The sequence below is a fragment of the Bactrocera latifrons genome, unplaced genomic scaffold (genome assembly GCF_001853355.1).
Source record: "Bactrocera latifrons isolate USDA-ARS-PBARC rearing strain unplaced genomic scaffold, ASM185335v1 scaffold_88, whole genome shotgun sequence".
NCBI classification, from domain to species: Eukaryota; Metazoa; Arthropoda; class Insecta; order Diptera; family Tephritidae; genus Bactrocera; species Bactrocera latifrons.
The window spans coordinates 437,628-456,431 of record NW_017537578.1 but is presented as its reverse complement, the minus strand read 5'-3'; the positions used below and the strand labels follow the sequence as shown (position 1 = coordinate 456,431).

The following is an 18,804-nucleotide window of genomic DNA, read 5'->3' as shown; positions in this document are numbered from 1 at the left end:
GATAATCATCGCATTAAGGTATTATATGTACTTATAAAAAATTTGTGTATTATAAATTTTTATAAAATTTTTTTTCAATAATAGAAATACTAATATTCTTATTTTTTACTATTTATTCTTTAATTAATACAACTAAGTAAATAAAAATTTGTAAATATGCTAGCCACGTTAATATACTATAAATAGCTTGTAATTACTATAAGCTAGTACTGCTATATTTTCCAAAAATAATATTTTTGTTTTCAAACTCTTTTGGTTCTTGCTACAAATCTTTATATTCCTGTGGGCATGTAAATGTACAAAAATTTTGTGTAAACAGCTGCTTTCGCTGATTTTTATGTTTTAATCATTTTGTATTACTCAAATTAAGCAAATTATATGAAAAACTTCGTATAACTGCATTAAATCAAATGCTTATTTACTTCACAGATGTCGCTGTCCACCAATCGGCCACTGTATGAAGAAGAGTGGTTCCATGGCGTATTGCCACGCGAAGAAGTCGTGCGTTTGCTCAACAACGACGGTGATTTTCTGGTACGCGAAACCATACGCAACGAAGAGAGTCAAATTGTGTTGAGTGTTTGTTGGAATGGCCACAAGCATTTCATCGTGCAAACCACTGTCGATGGGCATTTCCGTTTCGAAGGCCCGCCATTCCCCAGCATTCAGGAACTCATTATGCATCAGTATCAGTCGGAGCTGCCGGTCACAGTTAAGTCGGGTGCCATCTTGCGACGTGCCATTTGCCGCGAACGTTGGGAATTGAGCAATGATGATGTCGTCCTGCTCGAGAAAATCGGACGTGTGAGTTGGGAATACAATTTTTTGCCTAAAAGCAATAATTTTTAGAAATTTGTTGATATAATATTTGCAGGGCAACTTCGGCGATGTCTACAAAGCCAAGTTGAAGTCCACAAAACAGGATGTCGCTGTGAAAACTTGCCGCATGACCCTGCCAGATGAACAAAAACGCAAATTCCTGCAAGAGGGTCGCATTCTCAAGCAATACGATCACCCGAATATTGTCAAACTAATTGGTATTTGTGTGCAAAAGCAGCCGATTATGATCGTTATGGAACTCGTGCCAGGTGGGTTAATTAAAGATGACATGGTTGTCAAAATGCATTTGGAATTCTGTTGAAAAGTGTTTTTCACTAGAATTTTCTCACTGAACTCTAAAGCTTTTACGTTTGCCAAAGTGACGTCACCAAAAAATAAAAGGTTTTGGATTTACATTGTGTGTAACACGATCAGCGCCATATTTTTACATCAATAATATTCTAAAATTATCGAAAATACTTTCAAATAAATAATTTTTTTATTACTCTTCAGGCGGCTCTTTACTAAATTACTTGCGAAAGAATTCAAATTCATTGACGACACGTCAACAGATGGGCATGTGTCGAGACGCAGCGGCTGGTAAGTTGAAAATATTATTTTTAGTTATTCAAAGGTGTGGCATAATACATATTATAAATATTTTCACCCAATTTAGGTATGCGCTATTTGGAATCTAAAAACTGCATACATCGTGATCTCGCCGCTCGTAATTGTTTGGTTGATTTCGAAAACTCGGTGAAAATCTCAGATTTCGGCATGTCACGTGAAGAAGAAGAGTATATAGGTATGTAAGAAAATAAATATATGTTTGATAAATAAAAATATGTTTGATAATTTCAAAATCAAGCTATGACGGCCATAAACTGTTGCATTTGTTTATATTGCTTACGAAGTAGGCAGAAGGCAATATCCTGTATAATTCGCTAAAAAAAAATTATATGGAGTATTGTAAATAATATTGAAAATTATATAATTTTATTTTTTAAAATATAATTATAAAATTTTAGTTTTTTTGTTTTTATAATAATTTTTTTGTTTTTATAATTTTTATTTTTTTCTAATTTTTAATTTTATTTACAGTTTCCGATGGCATGAAACAAATTCCTGTTAAATGGACAGCGCCGGAGGCATTAAATTTCGGCAAATATACCTCATTGTGTGATGTTTGGTCCTACGGTATATTAATGTGGGAAATTTTCTCCAAAGGTGATACACCTTACTCGGGTATGAGTAATTCACGTGCACGTGAGAGAATCGATGCAGGTGAGTGACTGCACCAAAGCATTTCATACCTAAATTTTATAAAACATGAAAGAGTTTAAAAGATTTCAATCTTGATTTTGATCGCTCAGTTTGTATGGCAGCTATATATTTTATAGTGATTCGATCCGAAGAATTTTTTTTGTAAGTTGTAGTATTGCCTCGAAAAATAATCGATCTCAAATTTGGCATATGAGCAGCATATATAAAAAAATGAGGGATTACATAGTTCGCGTATATACAAAGAGACAAACGGAGGTGGCTAAATGAGATCTTTTTATTATTGCAACGGTTAACTAGTCCCCGTTAGAGTGGTAAGGTTCGGATAAGTTGTCATCAAGGTCGTCCAACGGTAAGCCCAGGAAACGTGCTGTTTCAACGAGGTCGGACCATAGGGGATAGTGCCAGATTTTTTGGGTTAGCTAGGCATGCAAAACGATGATCGGAGACTCGTTGCAAGATGGACATATATTTGAAATGTTGGGGTCGAATCAGGATAGGTAGGAGTACTTGCTACAGTATCAATAACGAAGCTGTACGAGGGTCACTGTCGATTCTTGCGGCAACTCGAGCTTGACGTCTGCAAGTGGTTTGACTTCAAGTACCCGATTAATTAGAAAGGAGGTGTTTATGGCTCCACTGCGAATGGCGGTCAGCGCATGTTTGAAGTTAGTTGAAGTTGTAGTCGACGTATTATCTTATGTTGTCGTCGTAGTTGGTGAAGGATCTTTAGATGATCCTAGGAGACGGTTACGTTTCAAGCAGGTTACTTTAGGGTTGATTTTTACGAAAACACCCCTGCAGAAACTGCTTGGAGAGGAGTTCATTATACTCCTTAATTGGGAGCATAAGGCTTCACTATGTAGATATTCGATATAAATATCACGAGGCATCCCCTTTTAGTCCGGAGTGCAGTGTTCTGGCATGTCTGAAACTTCCTCGCCTGCGTTTCACTGCATCAGGTCGATATGCTGATTATTTATATATGTATGTATATCCCGAAGTTTTTTTCTAGTTTCTACAAATTATATATATATTCAGTTCAGAGCATGAAAACCTCAAAAATAGCAGATATTATAGAAATAGCTCTTAAAGTTGACTCCGGACTTCGATAGTCAATTTTAATAATTTGGACTCATTATTGGATCGTATATTTTTCCATGAAGAAATGAAAAACATTACTGAAGAGATGTGTCAAACGTGTAGGGAAAAAATTTGGGGCTGTTTGCTGTCCCTATCGGTCTACTTTTGTAACCTCTTATAATAGGAAATCATAGGAAAACATAGGAAATCTGAAATTTAATTTTCTATTTTCAGCAGATTGTCGAACAAAATCATAATATCTATTAAAATTTATATGGATCTTTCTACCTCACAGGCTATCGCATGCCAACACCTGAAAACACACCACCCGAAATGTATCGGCTCATGTTAAAGTGCTGGTGCGCCGAAGCTGAATCACGACCACATTTCGACGAGATCTACAACGTTGTCGATGCACTGATAATACGATTAGATAATAGTCATTAGGAAGCAAATACAATATAAATTTAATGCAATAAAAAAGAAAACGTAAATCATTTAAATATTTTCATACTGCATATATACATATACATATACATACAAATATATATAAATATATTAAGAAAAACAATTATTTAATAATGCTAAAATTCATACAGCCACACTCATGTTTGCGTACAGTTAAGGTGATATACATACATACATTTACTTATACTTACCAGATAAATACATGAAGCTGTTTTTATATACAAAAACATACAAAAAAGTGAAGGATGTTGAAGCAGCCGAATCAAATTTTATATTTTCTAAGCATATATTTCGTGTTTTAAGATAGACCCTCACTCATATTTTGCATATACATATACACACACACACACTATATACAATGTGCGTAAATAACTGCATAATTATGTATGTAATATGGCGTAGCCGCTTCAGCATACTCGATAACATTATAATTGCAACAAGGTGCAGCTGTGTAAATATTTTTTTGAAAAGCGAGTGTGCAAGCTATAAAAATGCTTAGATCTTTATGCCTTTATGTAAGTAAGTATACACGTTCAAATGTTCGCGTTTATATTTTTAATTTGCTTTTTCGAAAATTTATAGCGGTTAGTTCATAAATTTTCGCTGCTAAACTATACCCTCGATGTGCCAAAAAAGAAAAACAAAATAAGTTAATTAATGTAAACAATTCATAAGCGTCGATTTGCAAGCTGTTTACATTTTTAGCATAGAATCCTACATAAGTTTATTGATAAACACACCCATACACACATGTACTGAGCGGTTCAATAGTGCTTTACTTACCAAGGTTGCATGATATATTACTATGAAAACTCTTACCATATGTTAGTAAAAAATAATTTGAAATTATTGTTTTTTAATATATGTTAAGAAATTGCAAAAAATATACAAATATTTTTGTATAATATATTATTGCAAGTTGTAATCCTTACACTCGTCAATTTTGCTCATTACAACAAAAATAAAAATATGAATAATTATTTTTTGCATTAATTTTGTATTTTTTAAATTTATATATATGTATGTATATATATATTTTTTTTTCCTTTGTAAAAATATTTTTTAATATTACATGTTTGCTCGGATTATTTTTTGACCTTTTTTATAATTTATTTTTTTTTAACATATTTTGCTATTTTAATTTTGTGATCATTATTTCTTATGCATTATTTTATAATACAATCGTTTTTGTGAAATATTATCTTTTAATCAAATCACACGAATTTACTCAAACTATTTAGCATTTAAGCTTTGATAATTTATTAGAAACATAAATCGTTTAAATTTACGTCGTTTATATGTATCAGCTTTAGCTCCCATAAATAAATATTTTTTTTGTTTTTATTTAAAAAATATTATATAATTATATGTATGAATAATTTTTCGTAGGCATCTTTATATACATATACATACATATTTATATTCAGTTGCAGCGCAATTTTCCCACAAAATGTTGTTACTCGTATCTTTAAGTTAACTCTTATCGCATATACTATATACATATATTTTAATTAATTTTAAGCGTCTCTTTAAACTGCAAAAGTGTATAAGAACTGCAAATTATAAATAAATAAACGAAATTTAAGTAATTGAAACTGTAATAATTAAATATTTCGAAGAAAATCCGGAGTTATGAATATCTGAGGACACAGAGATAATATAAGTACATTTGGAATAAATTATATTGATGTTTATTGTAAGTTTTTAGAAAAATCTGGAGAGACACTTTACAATCGATCACAACACACGCGGTGTGAGATAGATATCAAGAGTTGAAGAGTTAAGCGAGGGGTATTTGCAGACAAAAAAAAAAAGATAGAGACCGAAATGTGTGAGTACGAAACAGACTAACAGAAGGTTTTAAAACCGGAGCACACTCTTGATCTAGTGCCTGATGCCAAGAGCATACTGAAATTATGGAGGAAACACTTCTCTAGCAGCTGAATGGCAGTGAAAGTCAACGAAAGGAGATGGTGAACCTGATTCTGCAATCGCTGACGATGGAACGGACGTTCCATTGCACGATCATAACGAAATTCAAATAGCAATTACCCGTCTATAAGAACAACAAAGCCGCGGTGCCGATGGATTGCTACTAGAGCTATTCAAATACGGCGGCAAAGAACAGATAAGGTGCATGCATCAATTTCTTTTTAGAATATGGTCGGATGAATGCATGGCCGATGACTTGAATTTGAGTTTGCTCTGCGAAATCCACAAAAATGGAGACCGCACAATCTGAGCCTCAATATCGCATATAAGGTTCTATCGAGCGTATTGTGTGAAATGTTAAAGCTTACCTTCAACAAACTGCTGATAACTTTTCAGTGTGGCTTTAGGTCAAGTGACCTGATATTCACCATGCGCCAAATCTCAGAAAAGACCCGTGAAAAGTTGATCGACACATCAGTTCTATGTCGATTTCAAAGCTGCTTTTGACAGCATGAAAAGGCTGCTTTTATGCCGTGATGTCTGAATTTGGTATCCCCGCAAAAGTAATACGGCAATGTAAACTGACGTTGAGCATTACCAAAAGCTCCATCAAGATCGGGAAGAACGTCTCCGAGCCGTTCGATACCAAACGAGGTTTCAAACAAGGCGACTCCATATCGTGCGACGTCTTCAGTCTACTATTGAAGAAAATAATTCGAGCTGCAGCCCCAAAATCCCACCAAAAATAATTCTTGCCAACAGGTGCTACTTTGTAGCTGAGTAGGCAATTAAGGAGGGGAAGAAGGACAAGAAGGATGAGCTATACGAGATATATGACAACATTGACATAGTTCAACGAATTAAAGACAATATCAACTAGAAAATTGTTGCATATGTTTAGGGGTTCTTAATTCAGCTAAACTAATTTATTATCAACACACTCTTAAGAATCTTTACAAAATTCAATACCTTTGCATGAGTTTTTTAATAACAAGTTTAATTAAACTATAATAAAAGTAATTTTATGACAATATTTAAAAATAAATTAAAAATTCAAGAAATACGTAACGAGGCAAAGCATTTTTGATATTATTTTTTAAGCCTTTTACCAATTAAATATTAAATTGTAACCAATTGGCTGGGTTTGTAACAGTTATCTGTTCAACATCCTCAACCGACACGCCTCTAGCAAACATGCGGGGCAGGATATTCATATAAACGTGGTGATAGCCATGGCCGCCATAAGAAGTCTGCGATATTTATTAGATATTAAATTAGTAATATGATTTACTTTGTAACTTCGTAAAACTTACCAAACGATGTTTCGTGTGTATATCATGTGACAGCAAAACTCGATTCACCAAACCCTCCTCTAGCAATTTCAGTACGTTCGATAGACGCTGGCCATCCGATGGCATGTCAACAGTAGAATTCAGCTGATAGAAAGAGCACTCAATACCGAAGAGATCGTATTGTATATAGCTGCCTAGCTTGGCGAACTCAAGCACTTGATCGATGTCCAAGAGGGTGCCTAACAGTACAAAAAGCTATTTGACCTAATCAATAACCATAAATTAATTTCCAACTCACGATCCACATGGGACATGATGGCTTTGTCAGCACGACCGCCGGCCTCCAAATAGTGACGCATTATTTCGAAAGGCGCCTCTGCATCACGACCTGGATGGAAGGAAACACCACAGCCGAGCACTTCCTGTATTTCGCCGGTGGCGCGTATGGCACGTTTCTCAAAATCTGAGCACGAAAAATATTTATAATAATATTATTATTTCGCCTGTCTCTCTCTGTTTCAGCATTCTCACTCACCATGCAGTGGATAAACACTGCCCACTTCGCCAATGTAGCCGCACTTGACCATGCCCACGCCCTCCACTTCAACACCAGTAATGATTTCTCTCGAATACAAATCGGTCAATTGCTCCACAGTCATGCCCAAGTGATCCTTTTCCTGCAGATTGTGTACATAGTGTCCGGTGCCGGCGATAACATGCACACCTGTGCTCTTCGCTACATCCACCATAAGTTCGAGGTTGCGCTTCAATCCATGCGAACTATTCTCCACAATTGAACCACCGCCATACTTCTTATACAGTTGTATGTCTTTCCTGACCGCCTCGTGTGCCTCCTCGTCGTGGAAGTGGATATTTTCGTGCGATGAATAGGGATACTGACGCACGTAGCCTACGGTTTCCAGACTAATTTTCTGCTTCAGATATGGCTTAAACTCCTCTGGTGGTTCACAATAGAAACCTTCAAAATCCAATGCGAGATGCTCATGGGTGAGTGTGCGGCCAAGTAGATTGGGATCGATGGATCCGAGAACTGTAAGACAACAAGTGTTTAGAATTGCTAGAGCTAAGTTTCCAATGGCATGTGGTGATACGATGATATTTTCTGAGAGACTCTAATATGCTCTGTTTATCGAACTGCGGTATATTTTCTTAATTCATTCTTTGAATTAAGGAAAAAAACGTCATAACCTCCAAAAATAATAATACTTAGGCTATCTGGGGATTTGAAAAGCGGAAGCTATCTAGGCAAGACTTTCGGACTCTCGGAAGGAATGTTGCAAGCAACGTCGTACTTCAAAAATATTGCTTAGGACCCCATGGTTGTTTTATAAACTTATTAACATGACTAGTTTGAGAGAGAGAAAAGTCTATGAAGAAATCTCCGCTTTGAATTTGTGCAAATGTTCTCATCCGTTCAAAGTAAAAAGAAAATATGTTGTGGAATACAAGATTTCCAGTATATTTTATTAGGATATAGAACAGAAAGTTGGACAATATTGCACATTATAATCGGCTTAAGGTATTTAGAATTATCCATTTGTGAGACAAAATTTTAAAATGCTCAGCCCATATCTGAAAAGAAGCTTTGACAAACACCTAGCAAAGGTAAGTATATACACATAGGTTTATCTAGGCTTCGGGTATGATCCACTAGGCAAAGACCACATTTTAAAACTTCGATATTTTTTGTATTGTCAAGTGCTGTAAGGTATGGTCCAACGAACCGTTATTTATCGTCCTTTTAGTACTCCATTGAGCTGATTAATTTCGATTTCATCCATCCAAACGTAGTGAAGCTCAGCAAATGGTCGCAAAGCCAGTATTGACGCCTCGAAAATTTATGTTGAATGTTTCGTGGGATTGGAAAGGAACAATCCACTATGAGCAGCTGCTGCCTGGCCAAACCATTGACTCTACATTTTACTGTTAGCAACTGATGAGATTTAAGCAAGCAATCGATAAAAAAACGGCCAGAACTGATCAACAGAAAGGGCTTCGCCTTCCATCAAGACAACGCTAGACCAACGCTAGATTACCATTTGTTTCGGTCAATGCAAACCTCCCTTAATGGAGTAAAGTTTCGTCGAGAAACCAGAAAAGTGTTACACTGATGGAATAATGTATCTAGCTGAACAATGGCAAAAAGTGCTACCTAAGGTTTTATTCAAACATACACCGCACCATAGGACAATATAGCAATATTTTACAAAAAAAACAAGATATGAGAAGAACCACCAAAGCAATAATGCTTATGGAAAATCCAAGTTTAATGCTTTAATTTGTCAGTCAGGAATAAAAAGCTAATATTATAACTTCACAGACAACGCTAAAAAGATTTAAACTTGAAAAATAAAATTATTTTAGAAGTTGTGTACCTACCTCATTTTCAAAACTTTTATAAAAACAAAAAATTTATTTTTTCATTAAAAATTTAATTTAAATACAACTCAAGCATTTAAAGAAATTAAACAGTAATTAATATGAGAAATCAAAAGACCCTTCTCATTATTAAATTTTACACATGATACCGCAGCCGGTCATGTGACCAGTTACTTTTCACTTACGAGTATTCATACAAGTGTAAGTATGTAAAATAATTAATTTGACTTGTAAATAGCATCTTTGTTGTAATTAGAATGCCATAAACTACGTAAAGCAAATTAATTGTGCATTTTTCCTCACCAGTTTGAACAATTGGCATTTTCAGTTATTTTCAGTAAAAAAAAAAACCACAACAAACTAGTTAGAATTAAACACTTAGTTTTATCAGCACTAGAATTTACGAAGAAGTGATCGCTTTGCCCGCTTCTATAATACTGTAAGGCTTCAGCTAACGCTCAGTGGGATACTGTCTCAAAGTTAAACGATAAGACAAGAGTCGAACGAAAGAAAACCCAAAACAAATATACAAAAGCAGAAAAACAACCATAGATTAAGGCAGCAAGATGCAAATAGAAATTAAAACAAGAATAAAATATTGTTTGACACAAATACATACAAAACCATTGGAACTCATTGTACAGCTGATATGGCGTTAATATGCGTGTTTTATTTAGATTTCGGTGATAAGAAATTCGTATCTATATATGACATGGTCATAAGTCCCATTAGGAAAGTTGAAACTTTTGAAAATGTTAATTCAGGAAGATTTGGTATAAGACTTTTAAGTAACGAGTGATCCAAGTAAAGATACTTTTTTCAATAGCCTGTTTTTGACAGATCACGTGTGAGTCGTGTCAAGCTGTCATGTTAGTTTTATTCAGTATTATTTGGCATTTCGTGGTGGAAAGACTTACGCCTGAACAACTTTTACAAATCGTTCATCTTTATTATGAAAACACACGTTCTGTAAAGAATATGTTTCCCGCGCTTCGCTCAACTTATGGTCAACATAATCGGCCTACTTACCATACTTTTCGCAACACCATCGCCTAACTTGAGGTGATGAGCACAGCATTCAATATTGTATAATGACTCAACTGAATAGGACACGTCCAGCACGCAGAGAATTAAATAAAGCAGCTGTAGCTGAGAGTGTACGCGAAGACCGTGAAGAGTCGTTTCGACGAGCTTGTGCAAGAACTGAAGCCACTCGACTATCTCAAGCGACTTAGCTTCGCTTCCAAGAAGATCCGACGTATTCGAGACGAATTTTGTTCAGCGATGAGCCCACATCTGGCTCTATGATTACGTAAAGAAGCAGAATTGATGCATTTGTGAAATCTAAACTTGGGATCTTGACAAAGGCTTCATATTACAATTGACAACTTTGTTTTTGGTTTCAAAGCTGCCGAACTGTATTCTTATTAGTCTTAACAGCGCATAATGACTAGATAACAGGTCTTTAGATATCAATAACAGACATGATGTAGTCAAAACAGAAACTATTATAAAAATGCGTGCCAAGTCCGATGATGAGTTTATAGTTTTCTAAACGTAATAAAAAATAGTTTAACAAAAACTTTGATATCAATAAAAATAGCGGTATTGTAGAAAAATACTGGAAGCATTAACTGTATGTGTGTTTCTGTAAATATCTGACCGAGGACTCAAGCAATTCGATCTTTGCACAAGTGGAGTAAAATGGAAAACAACTTCAATATTGCTTCACAGGGTAGATTTTGATAAATTATATAAGTATTTCTAAAGAGCACAGTATATACTAGTAAAATAGGAGAGAATATATTAGCGTTTTCAGAGATAAATAATTTTGAAGAAATGATGTTCCGTTTAGCTATTTTTCTAGTCAACGTCTCTCCTAAAATAAGTCACGTACACTTTTCTTTACACCTTTCTCCGGACCACCCACATTATTTCGAATATCGCGTATACATAAGAGCCGAAAAATTAATTAGAGACTGCATGTGAATTACTTTTTCAATTTATGCAAATTGACAGACACAATGCATCTTGTTGATCAGATTGTAGGGTCATTATTGATATCAGAAATGTTAGTAGTAAATTATGTACAGTATTACCCGTTTATAAGAAACGGTTTTTTAAAATATAGGCATACTTGTATACTTATATACAAAAATTGTATACGAGGTATATTTAAAAAATAACAGAAATATAAAAATTTTGAGTTTTGGAAAGAGGGGATAAGTTCAACTCTCAAAATTTTTATTTATTACGTTGATATAATATACTCGTGCATGCTGTATTAAAATTATTCTCAGCTGTATTCATTGCTTACTTTATCGGTAGCAGCCATTAGGGTCAGACATAGCTCCGTGTGACTTTTTCCTATTTTCAAAAAATAAACACTATTTTAATGAATAATAGAAATTATGAAAGAATAAAAAATTAAAGTTGTCTTATGTCTACCGGGCTATATATCAAAACACTTTTTTTAATATTATCGCTTTTATTATTATTTTGTTTTTCACAAGCATTGAGCGCAATTCAAAGTTCAAAGCTTGTCAAAATCATATGATAGAAAAGATACTCACAGCACACCGCAAATTGTAAATAATAAATGAAGCTCAAAATATCTGATTGTGTGTGGTGTTATTATGCCTAGCATATAAACAAGAAAGTCGCCAAGAATTTCGTCCGTAGGAGGGAAGAAGTTGTATGCGCTGTGATAGGTGAAAGCTCTCGAATTTTTACGATCATATGATTCTGCTGATGTCATATTAAGTCAGCAATACTAACACACTGTTTTTCTTCAATGTTATAATTTTTTAATATGCAACGACAAAAGATTAGATATTTTATCTTATTACAATAGATAAAATACATATGTTGTGGCTAAAGGTACAAGCAATACGTCAGACTTTCGTATAACAATAAACCGTTTTAATCTGAGTGATTTCAACGAGCAAAAGCAAAACTTTAAAGACATATCCTCATTAGCCCATTAATCGTTAGAAATAGGAAGAAAGTCGATTGTAGCCGGATGCGGGTCTATCAATGACAGAAAATTATGAAAGAATTTAAAACGTTGTTTTGAAATACGAGCGCAATTTGTGTTGTTTACAGTAACATAAAATATTCTTCTCGACCAAAAAATGGAATTAAATTGTACATATTATTTTTTACAACTTTCGACGTCAATTAACTCATCAAGAGTGCATAAATGAGTTTGATTAATTTTTTGGCGAAGAAAATCCATCAAAGACCAGTGTATATCGTTGGTATGGTGTATTCATTCGAGGTCGCAGATTACTCCAAGACGAATATCTAAAAGATCGTCTAAAATCAGTTTTAATTCCGGAAACTATTGATGCCGAGCGCAAACTGATATTGCAAGATCGTCATGTGATCTACCATGAGACAGAGAAAACTATGCGCTTAGTGGAAAATGCTCGAGTCGATTGGTCGATAGAAATCTTAACAAAATACGGTGACAGGTGATGAATACCAAATTTATACGTATGAGCGGGAATAAAAGCAGCAGTCGACTGAATGGGTGGTGAAAGATGAGACGAATCCAACAAAAGTCGGTCGCGCAGGAAATACTTCCAAGCAAATGGTAGCCAATTTTTTGGAACAACTGGACATATCGCAACCGTACCTCTGGAACTACGACTTGTTTAACAGTTGTTTTCAAGGAAAACCAACCGCCAAAGACGGAACACTATTCCCCACAACAACTGCATTTTTAAGTCCTCAGAACATCGCTTGATAAGTCATCCACGGTGTAGTCTTGGTTTATCACCGAATGACTTTTTTTAGTCCCGTATGTTAAAAATAAATTTTTCGTCAGCTGAAGCTTGATGCGTTCAAAAGGCACATTGTGGAGATATCTCAATCAAAGAGGCAAAAGTGATTCGAGAAGAAGAAATTGGTCCTATTCTGTTTTGAATCCTGCTTGAAAATTCTTAAGAAATTATCTGTTAGAGATAGCCAGAACGTTGATGTGGCAGATCCATGGATTTAGAGCGATGAATAGTAAATAATTTTTCAAGTAACTATTGATTTAAAAACATATTCGGGGAAGACTGCACTGAAAATATGTATAAAGCATCATCCAGCGAATACTTTGTTAATAAATTGCATTAAACAGAGTTTATAACAGAAACTAACACTGAAAACAGAATTATTTCACCTAAACTTGTAAACAATTAAGTTATCCGAAAGAAAACACCTTCAAGGTAGAGAGAATATTTCACAAAACTTCAATTATTTTCTAAAGTATTTTTTTAAGTCATTACGGGTTATTCATTTTTTAATTTTTCATTAAATAATCGCACCTCATACCGCTTTAAAACAGATTTCTTTACATTAGACGACTTAAAGAAAACCTAAAAGATACCAATGGAGTTCGGAGAGAAGCAATCTTGTGACGGCTTTACGCTCGATACAACCTCGAGTTCTAAAATTGATTTTCCGTGCGGTGATCCTGAGTCGAGAAGAAAAGCTGAACACATTGAGAAACCGGAGAAATCGGAGGAATCAGACGATCCATGCGCGAACATGGTATCGACCTCATCTTCTTCGTCCACCAACACAATGCTGAGTCAATATTTTGGTTCCGAGTGTCACAAACGCGATCACACTCGTAAAGAGCCGCCCAATATTGGATATGAGCTGAATGTGGCCAAAGCCATTATGCAACAATATAGCACCATTAGTGGTGATAATTTGTAAGTGAACGCTTGTTAACCTCAAAGCACAAAGCATTTATGGACTCACCTATTTTTCTTTTATAGATTTGACCACTTAGCCGACATTATCAAGCGAGTTATTGACGAGCGTCCACCGAACGTAATAGATTTCTTTGAGGAATTCAGTCGCAATGTGCGTGAACAAAAGTTGCATTTACCAGAGCGATTTCCACCGGACGGAGTTTTCGAAGAATCGCGTATTTATCGTGTGGCGAAAAAATTTCTTCTATCTATGAAGGTAAAGTGATGCGTAAGAGAAAGTTTAACTAGGATGGTCATTGAAGGAAGATATGCATTATCATTCAAACAAAATTACGCAACAATTTTTAAGATAAAGTACATATCTCCTTTTCAGCTACCTGTACCCGAACCGAACGAGCTGCAGGTCGCTGATGAAATGGCCACTGTAGAGGAGTCCAAATCTGCCATTTTAGAAGGTCTGAAACTCGACATATTGGACTTAAGTCGCTTCATAACCTTCAACGAGCGTGTGCAACATTTGCAATTCTTTTGGAATCAATGTGGTTTCGATATCAATTCCGATGACATTTTCCAGCTCGCCTGTGCCATGGATCGCTTACAGACACATCCTTCTATAATGCAATGCCGCTTTTGGGGTATGATAAATGGTCTCAAAGCGTCATACTACATTGTAGAAGCTTCATTATCCCATGAAGAAGTGCTATCGCGCGTCGAACAAATGACAGAAGAATTACAAGAAAAACATAAGGATTTGCTGTCGCGATTAGTGTCGGGCACGAAGCCGTTGCCGACATTTGTTGGACCCGAATTAACGCCCGGAAAATTAGGGTGGGATGATCATCCTCTTGAAGAAATTGAGAAAATGGTGCCGGCGGCTGCACCCATACCACTGGCTGAGTCTAAAGAAGTTTTCAATATACCGCCAGAAAATGTCGGTACCGGCGCAAATCGATTTTCATATTTTGTAGTGAACTCGGTTTCGGATGATTGGATGGAACTGCCAATGGTAACGCCCTCTCAAATTAAAATATCACGAGAGATAAAGAAATTTCTCACTGGCGATCTTGAAGCTGAAATTCAATCATATCCATGCTTTCCGGGGAAAGAAAAACATTATCTACGCGCGCTCATAGCTCGAATAACAGCTGGTACATACATTGCACCCCATGGCTACTATAGAACCATGACCAAGAAAGAGAGACGTCTTTACGAAGGTATCGAAGACGATGAAGAGGAGGAAGAAGAGGAACCATCTCTTTTGGGCGAAGGCGAGGAGGACATTATTGGTAAGCATTGCGGCTAAGCAAAGTTTGTATGAAAACAATTTTAAATTTCGAACTCAACAGATAATGACATAATGCTATTAAAGAACGAAAAATATGTACCAGAATCCTTAGAGTCACTCACAAATCTACACAAATGGTTACATGTAAGGCCAAATCTATTGCATCAGGGGCGTGTGCTTTGGTATGATGAACTTAAGGCGCATAAAACGCGTGAAAAAGAATTAGAACGTCTGCGAAAACTATTGCGTATGGAAGAAATGGGCGAAGAGGAAGACGATTTGGAGCAGGAAGAAGAGGAAGAAGAAGAAGATATGGAAGGTGAAGAACTTTCCGTACCCGAAGAAGGACCACCAATACTGCACCCCTGCTCTAATGATCTTAGTGATCAATTCACTATGCCATGGGTTACACGTTTCACCAGTAAGTACACGAATCGAAATGAACGTATACTCATCCTCCAATCCAATGTCTGGCCGGGTGCTTACACCTTCACCTTTGAAAAGCTGTGCGAGTCAATTTATGTGGGTTGGGGTCATAAGTATGTTGCGCGTAATATGGTATTGAAACATTTGCCACCTGTTTTGGAGGAATATCCGCATGGGGAAGAAGACTTCATCGAGGCAACCGATCCAACACCAGAAGAGGAGGAAGCCTATCGTTTAAGTTTAATTAAGAAAGTAAAGAAGGCAGACGAGGAACATTTGGATGAATATGATGATGAGCTTTCGCCTGAAACAAATACCGAGGATGAAGATGAAGCATGATTTATTGAAATATTTTTTCTTTTTAGTGAAACAGTTTTTTCAAAGGTTTTATAAATGAGATGAAATGAAATTTTATGAATTACATATTTGTTGTGATCTCTTACAGTCTCGTTATTAGTTTTCCGAACTTTAAACATTCAATAAAATGGAGCGTGGTAAATCTTTATCTGCCTTGCTTTCTAAAGGTGAGTTTACGGGTAGCTATTGAAGGCTTTCTGGATTTCAATGGAACTAGTACAGGTTTTGGGATCTTTTCCTGAGCTTCTTGGGTTGGCGTTTCTTCAACGACCGCTCTTAACGAATCTCCGTTTGCCTCTTCGTGTTTCGTTTCTAATGCTTCTTTTGAACCTTTTGCGGCGTCCTTTGGGCTTCTTGCAGCTTCATTTTTACTTCGTGCTGATGTTGTTGGTCTCACTTCGTTTTCTTCATTTTCATTTGATAACTTTCTCATCTCTGTTAATGTGAGTTGTTGAAGTGTAGCCTTAGAACGTTGTTCTATAAAGTGGGGTACAAATAAAAAATCATGAATCTCTACTTACAACGTTTTTTTCTCTTCCTCTTAGTTCTTACCAAGTTCCAAATTATATGCTAAAGGCAACCACACACATTCCGATAATGTATCATTCACATTAAGGCCAACTTTGGTCAGTTTTTCGATAAGTGTAAATACGCTAGAGACATTATGCTCAGTATCGTCGGGTAATAAACGTCGTTCGGCCGACATACCGCACTCTAGAGCACGTCCGTAAGCCGACGCATAAATATTACAGCCAGTAAGTAGAACCACTACTCTGCGAGCAAAAATATAATAATATAAAGTGAATCATATAAGTCTCTCATTCATCCCACCACCCTTCTATACCTCTTTAAACGCAATTCGTTCAAATGACCCGCCAGTATTGCCGCCAAACACACAGCACCGGCACCCTCCACTACGCATTCCTCTTCCACAACTAGCCGCAGCATTGCCAACGCCACCCAAGGATCGCGCACCAACACCAACTTGTCTATCAAAATGGCAACCATGGAAAAGGCATTATAACCCACCTTGGGCACCAGCAAACTCTTAGCTAGCGAATTATTTGGTGGCGTATAAGTAGGCGTCTCATTCTCCATGGCTCGTTGAAAACTCGGGCACTTTTCCAGCTCCACACCCTACAAAGTAAATGTTTAGTTACCGCTGAAGACTTCCTGTTCACGTACTCACAATAATCTGTGTCTGCGGTGATACCGTCTTAACGGTTGTGGCAATACCTGCTATAAGTCCACCACCTCCAACAGGCACCACGATCGCATCGATTTTCGGTACTTGTCTTAGTATTTCAAAGCCAATCGTGCCATTACCGGCAATAATATGTGGATGATCATAGCTGTCGATATATTCCAATTGTCTGTCTTTTGATAAAACCAAAGCAACTACTCTGGACTCTGAAATGTCGCGGCCCTCGGTGATAACATGCGCATTGTAAGAGCGGCATTTTTCAATTGTCGTCGTGGCGGTGCAAGTAGGCACCACAACAGTAATGGGAATTTTGAGCAGATTGCCTTGATAACTTAAGGCCTGAGAAGAAGAGATGTTATAGCGTAATCTCGGTTGTTGGGTCTATTTAAATAATAATAATAATACCAAAGCATGATTTCCCGTTGATGCAGATATGACACCAATTTGCTTCTGTTTGTCGGAGAGTAGAAGTAAGGCATAACGAGCTCCTCTTACTTTGAAACTGTGAAAGAGATGAGATTAGTTTTTAAGTAAGAGTAGGTTGTTTTAAAGTGAGAACTGAATTTAGGATAGCCACTTAGTGCTTTGAGTAACTTCCAAAAGAGTTTAGGCCCTAAAATACATTGTCTACAACTGATGGCGTTGACGCTGGATATGTTTATACTTTATTCTTTTACGATGTCTATCTTTAACGAAATGAAATCTTCTCATATATTGCCACAATTTCAGCCTTTTTCGACTCACCTGCCCGTCGGCTGCAAGAATTCTTTCTTAAAAAAAATCTCCATATTGTATTCAATACATTTTACTGCTCGCTAAAAAATTGGTTACATCAAAATGTTTCCTCTACAACAATAAGCATACCCTCTAATCATTACCGTACACGGCGTCTTAGTCACTTCGTCCATCAAAAGCAAATCAGCGGTTGTGATATCGTCAAAGGATACTTCACGCGGTTTCTTTGGATCGCAATGGGTATCAATAATGTCGTCATCCATTATAAGAGAGCTATGGCATATCTCTTGGTAGTTAAGTCAGAAAATTATAAAAAAATGAAAAATATTAAATATTTTGAAAGAAAGTTAAAAATTTGAAATTTGAAAATAAATTTTTATGGCTGTGCACTGTACTCTACGTAAAGTAGCTGAGTTATGCTCTATAGTAACCTTTTTATTAAGTCTTTTGTAGAAACGAGTTAATAACATAATTTGTCTTAAATATAATAAAAATATATAATATATATTTAAATAATGTCTTAAATTGTAACCTATAAATTACAATAAAATATAATATATAATACTAAAGTATAAAACCATAGTATTATTAGAAATCAGTTTACTAATTTTAGCTAAAGTAGTGTTAAGCTACTTTAACAGTTATTATGTGTCTCGACTTCACCCAATTCAATTCTGTTGAGCATATTTTTGGATTTGAGAATGTTATGTTGCCAAAACAAATTTTAATCTGCCCGTTCCTATTGTTCCAATTGCAAACCTTACCGATTCAGTCAGCAGTCAAAGTGAGGTAGTTGAGTTGCTCTTT

At 35.9% G+C, this 18,804-nt stretch overlaps 4 protein-coding genes across 11 annotated transcripts in view; 2 read left to right on the top strand and 2 right to left on the bottom strand.

The window, feature by feature from the left end:
• The window catches only part of LOC108977378 (tyrosine-protein kinase Fer), an 86,169-nt gene extending 81,577 nt beyond the window's left edge, over positions 1–4,592 (top strand). For 5 of the 6 annotated variants that reach the window (XM_018947035.1, XM_018947039.1, XM_018947034.1 and 2 more), the window contains 6 exons: positions 430–804; positions 875–1,088; positions 1,333–1,419; positions 1,496–1,624; positions 1,921–2,103; positions 3,479–3,630. In XM_018947035.1, the coding sequence (XP_018802580.1) occupies positions 430–804; positions 875–1,088; positions 1,333–1,419; positions 1,496–1,624; positions 1,921–2,103; positions 3,479–3,630 (1,140 nt within the window). Of the gene's footprint in view, positions 1–429; positions 805–874; positions 1,089–1,332; positions 1,420–1,495; positions 1,625–1,920; positions 2,104–3,478 lie in introns of all 6 variants that reach the window. The other variant, XM_018947036.1, reaches the window with a different exon arrangement.
• Positions 4,593–6,642: 2,050 nt separating this feature from the next.
• Positions 6,643–9,737, bottom strand: LOC108977360 (phosphotriesterase-related protein). Its single transcript, XM_018946985.1, has 5 exons — positions 9,579–9,737; positions 7,411–7,926; positions 7,174–7,338; positions 6,897–7,114; positions 6,643–6,833 (listed from the first exon to the last, which is right to left on the bottom strand). Exons 1-5 carry the CDS (start codon positions 9,595–9,597, stop codon positions 6,696–6,698), a joined length of 1,056 nt encoding a protein of 351 aa, XP_018802530.1. The 5' UTR covers positions 9,598–9,737; the 3' UTR covers positions 6,643–6,695.
• A 3,816-nt stretch (positions 9,738–13,553) lies between these two features.
• On the top strand, positions 13,554–16,081 carry LOC108977357 (radial spoke head protein 4 homolog A). The gene is made up of 4 exons (XM_018946979.1): positions 13,554–13,987; positions 14,054–14,246; positions 14,364–15,276; positions 15,337–16,081. The coding sequence occupies exons 1-4, from the start codon at positions 13,659–13,661 to the stop codon at positions 16,038–16,040; spliced, it is 2,139 nt and encodes a 712-aa protein (XP_018802524.1). The 5' UTR covers positions 13,554–13,658; the 3' UTR covers positions 16,041–16,081.
• A 26-nt stretch (positions 16,082–16,107) lies between these two features.
• LOC108977358 (L-threonine dehydratase catabolic TdcB-like) lies at positions 16,108–18,323 on the bottom strand. 3 transcript variants are annotated; one of them, XM_018946980.1, is made up of 7 exons: positions 18,141–18,323; positions 18,007–18,077; positions 17,668–17,764; positions 17,248–17,601; positions 16,903–17,195; positions 16,611–16,831; positions 16,108–16,535 (listed from the first exon to the last, which is right to left on the bottom strand). In XM_018946980.1, exons 1-7 carry the CDS (start codon positions 18,258–18,260, stop codon positions 16,204–16,206), a joined length of 1,488 nt encoding a protein of 495 aa, XP_018802525.1. In that variant the 5' UTR covers positions 18,261–18,323; the 3' UTR covers positions 16,108–16,203. The 3 variants fall into 3 exon arrangements, with proteins under 3 accessions (XP_018802525.1, XP_018802527.1, XP_018802528.1); XM_018946983.1 differs by having other exon boundaries at positions 16,432–16,521; positions 16,580–16,831; XM_018946982.1 differs by lacking the exon at positions 18,007–18,077 and having other exon boundaries at positions 18,127–18,323.
• Between the last annotated feature and the right edge of the window lie 481 nt (positions 18,324–18,804).

What these genes read in the sequence shown, in the direction of transcription:
- LOC108977357 (XM_018946979.1), top strand. Translation starts at nt 13,659, where the DNA reads ATGGAGTTCGGAGAGAAGCAATCTTGTGACGGCTTTACGCTCGATACA. An exon ending in ACCATTAGTGGTGATAATTT is followed by an intron (nt 13,988 to 14,053) that starts GTAAGTGAACGC and finishes TTTCTTTTATAG; the next exon opens with ATTTGACCACTTAGCCGACA. An exon ending in AATTTCTTCTATCTATGAAG is followed by an intron (nt 14,247 to 14,363) that starts GTAAAGTGATGC and finishes TCTCCTTTTCAG; the next exon opens with CTACCTGTACCCGAACCGAA.
- LOC108977358 (XM_018946980.1), bottom strand. Translation starts at nt 18,260, where the DNA reads ATGGATGACGACATTATTGATACCCATTGCGATCCAAAGAAACCGCGT. An exon ending in TTCTTGCAGCCGACGGGCAG is followed by an intron (nt 17,765 to 18,006) that starts GTGAGTCGAAAA and finishes TCTCTTTCACAG; the next exon opens with TTTCAAAGTAAGAGGAGCTC. An exon ending in CAACGGGAAATCATGCTTTG is followed by an intron (nt 17,602 to 17,667) that starts GTATTATTATTA and finishes TCTTCTTCTCAG; the next exon opens with GCCTTAAGTTATCAAGGCAA.
- LOC108977360 (XM_018946985.1), bottom strand. An exon ending in CAGTGTTTATCCACTGCATG is followed by an intron (nt 7,339 to 7,410) that starts GTGAGTGAGAAT and finishes TTTCGTGCTCAG; the next exon opens with ATTTTGAGAAACGTGCCATA. An exon ending in TACACACGAAACATCGTTTG is followed by an intron (nt 6,834 to 6,896) that starts GTAAGTTTTACG and finishes TAAATATCGCAG; the next exon opens with ACTTCTTATGGCGGCCATGG.